This window comes from Notothenia rossii, assembly GCF_949606895.1.
Source record: "Notothenia rossii genome assembly, chromosome: 5".
NCBI classification, from domain to species: Eukaryota; Metazoa; Chordata; class Actinopteri; order Perciformes; family Nototheniidae; genus Notothenia; species Notothenia rossii.
This window is the reverse complement of record NC_136903.1, coordinates 40,080,903-40,093,682: the sequence shown is the minus strand read 5'-3', so window position 1 is coordinate 40,093,682 and position 12,780 is coordinate 40,080,903. Positions and strand designations below refer to the sequence as shown.

At 41.5% G+C, this 12,780-nt stretch overlaps 1 protein-coding gene across 1 annotated transcript; it reads right to left on the bottom strand.

The window, feature by feature from the left end:
* Window positions 1-7,072: 7,072 nt before the first annotated feature.
* LOC307038804 (putative nuclease HARBI1) lies at window positions 7,073-8,223 on the bottom strand (the record flags this gene model as incomplete). The annotated part of the gene is made up of 1 exon (XM_079680480.1): window positions 7,073-8,223. Exon 1 carries the CDS (start codon window positions 8,108-8,110, stop codon window positions 7,073-7,075), a length of 1,038 nt encoding a protein of 345 aa, XP_079536606.1. The 5' UTR covers window positions 8,111-8,223.
* Between the last annotated feature and the right edge of the window lie 4,557 nt (window positions 8,224-12,780).

Here is a 12,780-nt window from a genome sequence, read left to right as displayed (position 1 = left end):
AGCCAATGTGTAAAAATGACAAAATGAAGGTCATGGTTTAAGCAAATAAGATAATGTGTTATCAGTGAGCTATATGATACAAGGTGTATTCTGTTCTGTGAAAAGCTTTTTTTTTAAATGTTGAAACATTCATTTAACACATTGACATTTTGGGACATACTTCCATTCCGACAGTTAGATGAGAAGATTGAAAGAAGATTGTTTGCACAAAAAATTATGTCACTGGAGCCAGCTTAGCTTAGCCTGGCCCCGTCCAAACTTAGAGAGAGAAAACACGTCTAACTAATCTTCTTACTAATGCTCTGCATTGTTTTTTTAATCACTGGGCAGGAATTTCACGAGGGCCACGAGGGCCATGGCCCTCGTGCCCTCCCACTTTGGCCTTGTGCCCTTAAAAATGATATCTGCCATAAGGCCACAGTGACCTTGATGCCCTCTCTGACTAAGTTTTGTGGTTTAGCAGTCTGCCTCTTTTCTGACACGGCTTCAACACCAGCATATTTTGAAGGAGGAAAAAAAAATCAGCGATCGCTCGAACGGTCTATGATGACAGTTGACATCAGTCTAGGACCTATCTCCGCCCACCCCCTCACGCGTCCGTGTGCGTAGGACGGTCTAGGACCAAGCTAGCTGATTCTCCGCTCAAGAAAAGGCTGAGGTGAGGTAAGGTTTTGTGATGATCCTGTTTGCCGTTAAGTTTTTCATTTGTCCAGCTTTAAGTGTAATTTTATGGATAACATTACTATTTCTTGCTCGTATGGTAATGCATAATTATAATATTTTGAAGTGTTTTTGTTACTACTTGGATAAGTTATCAGGGCTCGTACGGGTGCTTGAAATCCTTGAAAATGCTTGAATTTTTACGAGGTGTTTTCATGACTTGAAAAGTGCTTGAATTTTGGGAATGGTGCTTGGATTTGAGAAAAAGTGCTTGAAATTGTAAATGCTTTACTTTTACAATAAATTGCTGTCTGACTGAATAGTTCGCTTTTTAGATTAAAAGAAAATAAAGAAGTCGGAGCGCGCTTAGTTGCTTCGCTTCTACATAAAACAGCTCCGCTCCGGCCTTCCCGCGCTATGCGTGCGACCTGCAAGTGTTTTATTTGTTTGACCTGGGCATTCTAATGAGAGAATGACAGTATGCCAGGAGGTTGCTGTTTTAACGAGCGTTGGCTATCCGAAAAGAAATACAAGCTGTGGCTAAAACGAGGATCAACCCAACGATTCGCCTTCTTCACAGTTTGCCACAAAGAATTTCAATTATTCGCGATGGGAGAGTCTGCGCTGACGAGCAATATGAAAGGTAAGCCGTAGTAGAGCATTTTGGATTAGGCTAACGTTGCATGTTACGTGTGTTTAAGCTAGTAACGTTAGCGAACTCGATGTGGATTATTGCTTATGCAGGTGACAATAATAAAAAGGAGCGTACCTATGTCAGTATGAGCGACAGTCGCCATCCTGTGGTTTTCAGAGGATGAAGCACATAAAAGCAATGTATTTCTACTGGTAGTATTTTTCGTGCCTAAACTTGCTCCATCGAAATCAGTCACATTGACCCGAAGACACATTTTGAGTTATACACTGTTGGAAAGAGGATATTCCTAGCTTTCTAACGGAGGAAACATATTTTAGTTTGTATTAATGGTCTGGGGGAAGCTCGCGAGTGTGTGTTTGTGTGTTTGTGTATTTTTGCGTTTGTGTGTATTGTGTTAGTTTCCCGGGGAAAACACTCGCGAGAAACACCGGCTGTTGTTATGCCTGCTTTGACGTAAAGTTACTCCGTTCTCCGCTTGTAATTATGCCGTTACAAGCTTCAAAGTTGTATTTATCATCTGAATTTGCCGAAACAAGTTTAATATTCTGAAAGCCAAGACTTTGTTTATTTGAAATCAGATGAAAACAAACTGTAACGGACCCTGCCGTGTTATCTATGATTACTATACGCCAGGGGTCGGCAACCCCTGGCACGCGTGCCAGCATTGGCATAACCAGTGGCACACTAGGAATAAGTGGAATAAGTGTGCAAAATATTTAAATTAATTTTCGGATCCTGAACGCGAGACCGCCGCCAGAGCTCGTCTCCCCGTTACCTGCAGAAGGAAGCCATGCACGCAACGCAGCCCCGCTCTCTTTATCTCCAGTTGACTTTCTGCCGCTTTCCTCTGTGGTGCAGTGCTGATCGTTTTACCACGGAGGAAAGCACTTCACTAATTGCAGTAACCATAAGAAGCTGTACAAATGCCGCAGTTTTTGCGTGGCTGTGTATTTAGTTGAAAGCCCAGTGGCGATCTGCTCATCTCTCATCGAAATAATATGCTACAAAGGGGCGGACTGGCCATCTCTGTGTTGAACTTTCCTGTCGGCTCCCAGACCGTAGTCGAGGAGGGCAGAAGCAACAAGCTTCAGGTTCAATAACCCACTTTAGCTTAAATGACTGGAGAGAGGCGAGCTCTTCTTGGGAGGACGTTGCATTTATTTAGCTGTTCTTCTGTTTCACAAAATACATCACAGACCTCTGTTTTTCTGCTTTCGCGTTTCACTTCCAGAAACATATACACGTTCCCTCACTGTCGCTCTACCATTCACAAACACACATGCACAAGCCGCACCCCTCTCTTTCTCTCTTAAAGGGACAGCGATCTCATCTCACTCTGCATGACCCTAATATCATAACATTTGTGCTCTGGAGAATCACAGAACGGACGATCGTCCTTATTATTATGCCGTTTAAACCAACTATTTAAATGTGTTTGTTAAATTCGGCATCATGTAAGTTGCGCTGACAGGTCCACACACTGCTTCCCCGCAGCGAGGCTCCCCCGCCCTCCAGCTGATAGTTGACGAGCGTCAAGCTCCTCAACCCCCCCCCCCCCCCCCCCCCCCGTTGATAATTATCGATCGTTGGCACGCTGATAACATTTTTAAAATGGCACTTCATATCAAAAAGGTTGCCGACCCCTGCTATACGCCATACATTCATAATGTCAGCGGGAGGGAGGGGGGAGCATCGCTACGTAAAAGCATTAGTGCGAGGGAGAGCTGTCATCTTCCCTTTACAAGCTTCAAACATGTATTTTTCGGGAGATTTTGGCAATAAAAGTTTCATATTCTGCAAAAAAATTCCCTGGAAACCTCCAAACACACTTTTTTTTATATCAGCTTTGTGTTTCAATGGTTTTGTCCTAACCTTGGAGAGCCGTATGTTTACTGCCACCGTAAAAGGACCTCAAAAATGTTAAAAATGTTAATGAAGAATTTATTGAAAAGTTAGTTGGCTGATTGTTTTATATTGGCTCAGCCAGGTTATATGGGATGCCCAGTCTACTATATATGATATGGGTCACTCATTTTACAATATTAAACTTTGTTTTCTTATCTTTAATTTGTCATCCTTATGTAGAATGCTATTACGAAACACACATTTGGTTGTTTATAGCATAAAGAACATTAGATTTAATGTGAGGTAGGGAAATAATCATTTGAGTATAAATATGTGCATATAAATATGTAATTTACAACAGCTGTACGCTGCTTGAAAAGCTTGAAAATGCACCTTGAAAATGCTTGAAAAGTGCTTGAATTTGACTTTGGAAAAGGTGTAAGAACCCTGAGTTATGTTGCAGTTGTGTTCTTTTTTTATTATTATCTAGTGCTAGGCAGTTAGCGCTGTGTTGTTAGCTGTCAAAGACCTCTGTGCAGACTTATTTGACTACCGGCGATCGCAGACGGAAGTTCAAAGTTTGCTGCTCGTTTATATCGCCCAATTTTCAAAACGCGATCAAAATACCCATTCACATGTCTTGTGGCATGCCTGAACTGTCTACATACGACATTGTGCGTCACCATAGTAGGGAAACTTTCCTCCCATTATGGTCCAGATTCTTGTTGGAGAAGGGAAGAATGTACCCCAATCTGCTGCACCTAATACAAATAGTCCTAGTTTTTCCTGTCTCTACCTCTCAAGTTGAACGGCAGTTCTCAGTAATGAAGAGAATGCAGGGCGATTGGCGTTTAAGCCTGCACACTTCAACAATTGAAGATCTACTCCTCATCAAATCCCAGGGTTGTGCTCCTGCTGAATATCAAAGTGATGAAGCTGTGGCAAGATGGTGGGCAGCTGGCATCAACAAAAGGAGTCCCAATATTCATCCCTATGGTCAAAGGAACCCCAAAAGTCCAAATCTCCCTGACTCGTCATCATCTCCATCTTCAAGTGACTCAGAATAAGGACGCACCTTGACGTAGGCCCACTACCACAGTCTCACAGTGAGCCAAACATGTCTGTGCTATAAGAATCCTTGGTAGTTTTAATAAAGAATTTGTTTAATTGCAATTTGGTGTCCATTGAATGCTTAATAAATATATATAAAAGTATTGTAAATGCATATACAATCGTAGTCACTTCATATCGTATGTTAAATCATTGTTTTAATTTATGGCCTTGGTGCCCTGGCTTTTGGCCTTTGTGCCCTTAAAAAATTGACAACTCAAAAGGCCAAGTGGCCTTGCCCCTAAAATGACGAAATTCCAGGCCTGAAGTCTGCAACAATAAAGTAAGAAACGAACATGTAACATTTCAGGGTACAGAGACAGAGTTGGGCGGGTCTTGCCTTATGGGGAAAATACAGACATGAACACTTGCTAATGCTAACACACACACACACACGCACGCACGCACGCACGCACACACGCACACACACAAACACGGCAACGCTCACCACCAGCACACACACACACACAATGGCAGATGCAAGTATCAGCGAGAGTATGAAGGTAGATATGGTGCAAAATGCGAGAGCGTGTAAAACCTGATGTGAGCACAAAATAAATCTGAGTTTGTGTGCATACATTTACACTTGTATAAAATCATACTTGTCAACCCTCCCGATTTTCGCGGGAGACTCCCGATTTCATTGCCCTCTCCCGGTTTCCTCCCGGGGTCATATTTCTCCCGCATTTCTCCCGATTTCTGACAAAATCAGATTTACACACGACTGTTTCCACTCGGACTTTAATACAGCTACACCATTGTTTGGTTTCCATGGTAACATGTCTCTTTAGTAGCGCGCGCAACTCAAAGTCTGAGAGGGTGAGGCAGATATTCACAGAAAACAGAACAAGAATCGACAACTACTCACTCCTTTCCTGTAAAATACAGGTCCAGCCCACACATATGCTCCATCAAGGACGGTGTTACAGGCCGCAAGGCACTGCACTTCCAACTACAATAAGCATGTTAATGTTAATCTAACAGCTCCGGCAATCCACCAGCACCCCCCCCCCCCCCCCCCCATTTTGAATTTTGAAATGCTCCCGATTTCTGAGGTCTAAAGGTTGGCAAGTATGATAAAAAAATCCACGTAACTGTGAACCAAATTTACACTTGTATAAAATAACCACGTAACTGAACTAAATTTGAAATCACAGAAGAAAAAAAAAAGTTTTGCAGCTTGTAGAAAAAAAATGAACTTAGTGATGAAATGTTCACTTGCAGAAAAATACATATGTTTTAAATATATTTTCCATTACAACTGCAACTTCGTTATTACAACCTCTCAAATCAGTCATTACAACTTGACGGATCTGCTCTGTGGCAGTATAAATCGACGAATCTGCGGTCTTGACTTTTGCTACACTTCTTGCGATAAATGTGTCGCAAAAGTAATTTTCACCTGTATATGTGGGGGGAGGGAGGGGGGTTGGAGCGAAGGGGCGGAGCTATCAGAACGACGAGGCTCGGGTGACTGGTGGAGACTGCGGGGCTAACGGTTTGTGTCGCTACCGGTCCGCTGACATGGCTAGTTTTGCCCATTACTTGCCCAGTATTACTTTGAATATTATTATTGTGATTGAGGATTATATCCGCTTTGAAGACCACCGTTTTATATCGTGCAGTTTAGCGGCAAAATAACGTCAGTTAGCCAGCTAACGCTAGCTTTGTTGAGTTTATGCTAGCTAAACAAGTGGTGGTTGTAGTCTACAGCAGTAATTAATATATTATAGCCTACTGCTTTCGCACTTGATAACCGTTTATGAAAAATAAAACCAATTGAACTGTACTGAAATAATGACAAGTTTTATAATTGTCTTGGGCTCCTGCTGTGTTTTTAAAGCCTTTGTAAATTATCCATGCTATTTTCTATTTAGCTAACATCGAAGTAGTGTGTGTGAAATCAACCTCACAATAAGATGTGTGTATATTACAATTATTAATGTAATATTTCAAGATGATTACTTAGATATTACAATATGGTTGGTTGAGCTGGAGTTCATTATTGAGCTTACACGTTAACGTCAGTCATATCTTAAGAACAAACCCAAACCTTGTTGTTTTTATTAATTGTATTACCAAATTGATATCAAATAAACAGTAAGCATTGGTAACAAAACTTCCAAAGTTACAGTAAAATGAAAATGACCCTAACTCGGACAATACACAATCCAACATGTTCAACAGAAGATAATCAGTTATATTGTTTGTACACATGGTACTTTACATATATATCTGTTTGTTTAAGGTGTCCAGGGCCCAGGAGTTCAAAACATTTAATCCCTATCTGATCAGATCGGATTTGGATTTTGGGGATTTCAAAACCAAAAAACAGGATTAGGATCACTTTGATATCCGATCAGATCAGGAAATCCAATCCAAGCTTTAATCTGGATCAAATCTTCAAAATGGGTAGTTCAAACCAACAACACAGGATTGGGATCAGTTTGATGCCAAAAAACTGGATTATCCTGATCCCACCAGAGGGGTGGATTTCCAGTGGATTACCAGAGCAAAAATGTACTGTACAATTTATTTTAAAATATGTTTCAATTTAAATAAGATGGCAACGTTTGTTAACTGAAATAATACACAATTTTTAGCCTTCATGGGAAATACATTTTATTTTTTCCATTTTTGCTCACGTTTGTGGTGGCCTATTTTGTTTTCAACCAAATGTTGATGACATAAATGTTTATGCTCATAAAAGTATCACAGCAAAGATTGTCAATCTCAAATGTAATTTAGATTAAAGTAAAAATATCTTCAACAAAAAAAAAGTCAATCATCTGTCATCACCTTTCAAAAGTAATTGCGGACAATAGCATCTCGCATTGCACCACCACTCAGTCTGTCATTTAGAGGGAAATCCATAGCTGGGCCTAGATCATCAGCAGGTGCGAGGGGCTCTGGGGGATCATCGATGTCAGAGAGGGGGACTCTGCGATGGACAGCGATATTGTGTAGCACAATACAAGCTAGTGTTAGGCAGCATGCTCGTTGGGGTTCCACTCTCAGATAGTTCAGGCATGCAAAACGCCTCTTCAGTACTCCATTCAAGCGCTCAATGGCACACCTTGTTCTTCCATGGGCGTTGTTGTAGCGCATCTGTGAGGGAGTGTTGGGCGTGGGAAAAGGTGTCATCACCCATGGTAGGAGTGGGTAAGCACTGTCGGCTAATATAACTCCATCCGGCCTGTTGGTTTGAAATTCAGTGAACAACCGGCTCTCTCTGAAGATTCGTGCATCGTGGACTGACCCAGGCCATCTCACAACACAGTTGGTGATGGCAAGGTCAGCATCTCCCCTAAGTTGCACATTAATGCTGTGCCTCCCTTTCCTGTTGACATATTCCCACTCCCTCTGAGGAGGTGCTTGAATATGTACATGGGTGCAGTCAATCACCCCAATGGTGTTGGGCATGTCTCCCAGAAGAAAAAATAGCTGCTTCACTTTGGCAATCTGGCCATCTTTGGGAAAAGTCACAAAGTGATCCAGCAGGCGAGCCAGTGCATCAGACACAGCTGTCACCACTTCACCCAATGTGGTCCTGTGGACTCCCATGCTATCAGCTATGACCTGATAGAATGTTCCACATGCGTAAAAGCGCAGGGCAATGAGGACCTGTTCCTTTACAGTCAGAGCATGACTCCGCAAGGTTCTGCACTTCAGTTGTGGCCTGACCAAATCAGCAATGTAGTTGATGTCATCAAGTCCAAATCGAAAACGATTGTACAGTTCTTCTGTTGTGTACTGTTGGAGAGGTTTGGGGCGCTCGGTGTGGACCCTTTGGCGGTAACCTCTTCTTCCAGCATGGAAGATGTGAACAATCCCTGCCATGACTGTGTTCTGACTGTTATTTCAGTCAGTAGGCCTACATCAGTCTCTGAAATTGCAAATACACACCTGGAATGCATTTCCAGATTGGTTAGGGCCTGTGGTTAATTATGTAATTAATAGCAAGGCCAGACCTATACAACTAATTGCTGACCTGACCAAAACATTGAGTTGGAAAGATGGACAAAAAGGGGCTTAATTTTACCTCTGCTGAGACCCATGCACTGCTGCAGAGTGTAAGACACAATTATGAATCCATAGTTGGTAGCTTTAAAAGAGAGGGTGGAGCGACTCAAGTGAAGAGCGGAATATGGATGGAGGTGACAGACAATGTGAATGTGAAACAACAACTACAGCTGTGCCGGCTTCAGCAAATTGAAACCTCACTGAGAATTCAGCTCCTCAAAGCACGCCTGGATGATCCAGCTGCCTTTGAATGAAAGTTTTATTGTTGTTACCCTAGTGGGAGTTTTTTTTAAAAGTACAATTTCATTATGATTTGATGTCCTTTATGTATTTAAAAATATAATTAAACATTATAGATGTCTCTGCAATGTGTTGTCTTGTCTTCCTTGTATTATTTTTCATGTCTACTAGATGGCGATCGGTAGGATTAAAGCACTGATATTCAGGATCTAGTCATCTTGAAAAATCGTAATCTGGATCAGGCTGATCCTATCCTGAATTGCTTTGAACTCCAGGGACAAAATGTGGCCGACTTGTCTGATCCTGGATCACAAAAAATTGGATTTCAAAATCTGATCGGATCTGATTGAGATTAAAAGTTTTGAACTCCTGGGCCCTGGTGATGCAGACAGGCTGGACCAGAGAGTAGACCTTCCTGAAAAACGCGGGCAAAAATCCTTGATTATGCGGGCTAAAATCCTTGATTATGCGGGCTAAAATCCTTGATAATGCGATTAAACATGCAGGGTTTTTATTTGATTTTATGCGGTGAAATTGCGGGAAGTTGCGAAATATGCGGAAAGTTGCGGAAAAATAATGATTTTTTTTAAAATATTGGGCTGTCTTATTTATTCTCTCTCACAAACAACCTGCCACTAACGTTAAACCCCTTTCCTATTCAATTAAACACATTCAATGTTTATTTATTGTAAAAGCAATGGGGCTATTTTAATCACACTCTCTCTCTCACACACACACACACACACCACACACACACACACACACACACACACACACACACACACACACACACACACACACACACACACACACACACACACACACACACACACACACACACACACACTTCTCCGCCTCATTCTGTTTTCATTTACTCGTTCGTTATCTCACCAGCTTCAATCTTGTAGGCTACTCACTTCGTTTCTTGTAGCCCTCGAAAGGGTTTTGGAGGTTGATGCTTTGGTGAACGTGAGTTGTTTGGCTTTCTTGTCCGCAGCAGCAGAAAGCATTTTCGAATGTTTGAATGAATCAAAGTGGGTCGTCACCGTCGACTTTCTCTCAGATGTATGCTCCAACACACAGTTGCACGGGGTGCAGAATAGTTTCCCCCCACTTTCGTGAAAGACAAGGGGTACTGCTTTGCCCGGTCTTTAGCAGAAATGTTCGTTGTGTGAGTTCCACACGTTCACTCTACGGTGTTGTTTACCTTCTGTGATGCGCGAGCTGATGACGTCACGTCATCATCGTCTCTACTTCACGTCAAGACGAGTTAACTTTTTTCCCCCTCAACTTTGTGTGGAAAAATGCGGGGATTATGTGGCCTTTTGATAAATATGCGGCCTTTTAAAAATCTGCTCCGCGTTTTTTTCTGGAAGAGAGTGAGAGACAGAACCGGACTCCTCACAGCAATGAACTTCAGCACAGGTACAAATACTATTTTTTCATACTGTACAAAGAATCAAGAAAGATATTGGTTTAAATAAATGAAGTATTGACTTTAATACACTGATACACATTCCATTAAACAATACTAAATACTAGATCACCTACACCAGCGGTTTTCAAAGTGTGAGGCGCGCCTCACCTGGGGGGCGCCAGAGAGCTTCAGGGGAGGCGCAGCGTGAGACACAAAAGAACGAGAAAAAGACGAGTAAAGTGACACTTGCCCACTTGTGGCTGTCTGTGGAGACCGAGTTCCACCACCTCGCCAAAAAGGCTGTAAAAGTGCTCATTCCCTTCACCTCCACCTACCTGCGTGAGTGCAGGTTTTCCGCATTGACTTTGATTAAAAGCAAGTGCCGGTAAAGACTGCAGCCAGAGTATGATCTGCGTTTATTCCTCTGTGCATCAAAGACGCAGACTCATTGTTCCCTCTAAAGTAGGGGTGATTGTAATAAGGAGGCAAAGTTGACGTTCAGTGTGTTACCGGGAGCATATAAGGATGTATCCACGATGTTGAAAATGTTAAAAAAAAAATGTCTTGACAACACGGCGTGCGAAAATATACGGGTCGTGCTGCAGCTAGATGTACCTGTCCTCTGTAAGAAGATATCGGCGACTGACATGCAAGGAAGAACGGCTGTCCACAGGCTGTTCCAACTTTAACAACTTTATTAACTTCCAGGGTAGTGAATTGAACATGCAATTGTAATTGGGTGTGTGGTATATTTTCATGCACGGCACAAGCATGTTCCACAACACACATACTGAACAACACTCAATTTTCCGATTGCTACCAGCGTCCATGCGATCTTGTTATAATAACAAGTGCACGTTACTGATGCAATATGGTTGAGACCATTCGGGCTTATTCTAGAGGGGTGCAAGGAATGGTCCAAGTAGTGGGGGAGTTTTATACAATATGTTTAAAACATAAAAATAAAAAGGTTTAAAAAAGTTATTGTTTAATGTTTTAAGGAGGTGACGCTACTCAGCCAATTAAATCGGTGCAGTCAGCACGATAGATTCAAACACACACGCAGACGAGACAAGAGGAGAGAAACAGTCGGAGTAATTTCAAATGGCGGAAGGTAGACAGCGAAAACAGAGCATTTAATTACATTTTCTCTTACTGGACCTCTTTGAAATGCAATTGAATACCTAGACCCTCCAGAAAAACGTGGGCAAAAATCGTTGATTATGCGGGCTAAATTCCTTGATTATGCGGGCTAAAATCCTTGATTATGCGATTAAACATGCAGGGTTTTTATGTGATTTTATGCGGTGAAATTGCGGGAAGTTGCGAAATATGCGAAAGTTGCGAAATCTGCTAAATATGCGGGGGAAAAGAATAACAATTTTTTTAAATATTGGGCTGTCTTATTTATTCTCTCTCACACACAACCTGCCACTAACGTTAAACCCCTTTACTATTCAATAAAACACATTCAATGTTTATTTATTGTAAAAGCAATTGGGCTATTTTAATCTCACACCCCCCCCCCCCCACACACACACACACACTTCTTCGCCTCATTCTGTTTTCATTTACTCTTTCGTTATCTGACCAGCTTCAATCTTGTAGGCTACTCACTTCGTTTCTTGTAGCCCTCGAAAGGGTTTTGGAGGTTGATCCCTCGGTGAACGTGAGTTGAATGGCTTTCTTGTCCGCAGCAGCAGAAAGCATTTTCGAATGTTTGAATGAATCAAAGTGGATCGCCACCGTCGACTTTCTCTTATGCTCCAACAGACAGTTGCACGGGGTGCAGAATAGTTTCCCCCCACTTTTTGCCCGGTCTTTAGTAGAAATATTCGTTGGTAAATGAGCTCTATACAGTGTTGTTTACATTCTGTGATGCGCGAGCTGATGACGTCATGTCAAGACAAGTTAACTTTTTTTTCTTCTCAACTTTGTGTGGAAAAATGCGGGTATTATGCGGCCTTTTGATAAATATGCGGCCTTTTAAAAATCTGCACCATTTTGCTGATTATGCGGTAAATTCTGCGATCGCAGAATCGCGTTTTTCTGGAGGGTCTAAATACCCCTGCATTATAGCAACAACAACAATAATAATAATAATAACAGCAATAATAATTGGGAGGGGGGGCGCGGCTGTTCTTATGTTCTCTGAGGGGAGGCTCACCTGCCCACACTTTGAAAACCCCTGCTTTAGACAATAAGAAATATAAAGTTGACAGTTGAGTTGCTCAGTTTTTTTAGATTGTCAATACTATTGCTGTATAACTAATATATCAGGTTAAGAGGCACATTCAAATACAGATTGGTCTTTAAATACATTTTTTCCTTTGAATTGTTTGTCTAAAGTCAAGGATCTAGAACTGGTACTTAGTTTTAATGATACAGTCTGGTTATTATGTTGTTTGGAGGAGGCATCACAGGTAAGAGTACTAACTAGCTACCATCACATGTACCTAGCTTGACTTAAGTGTATTAAACATATAATTAAGTGATGGCAAAATATAAATAACTAATGTCATGCAAACATATAAATATTTGCTTGATTCCAGAGTTGAATTTAGCACAATCGCATACAAACGTGAAGGGATTTTAAGATTCTGAAGTCTTCGTTCAAAATAGAAAATAGCGTGGATAATTTACAAAGGCTTTAAAAACACAGCAGGTGCCCAAGACAATTATAAAACTTGTCATTATTTCAGTACAGTTCAATTGGTTTTATTTTCATAAACGGTTATCAACCGTTAGTGCCAAAGCAGTAGGCTATAATATGTTAATTATGCAGTAGACTACAACCACTACTTGTTTAGCTAGCATAAACTCAACAAAG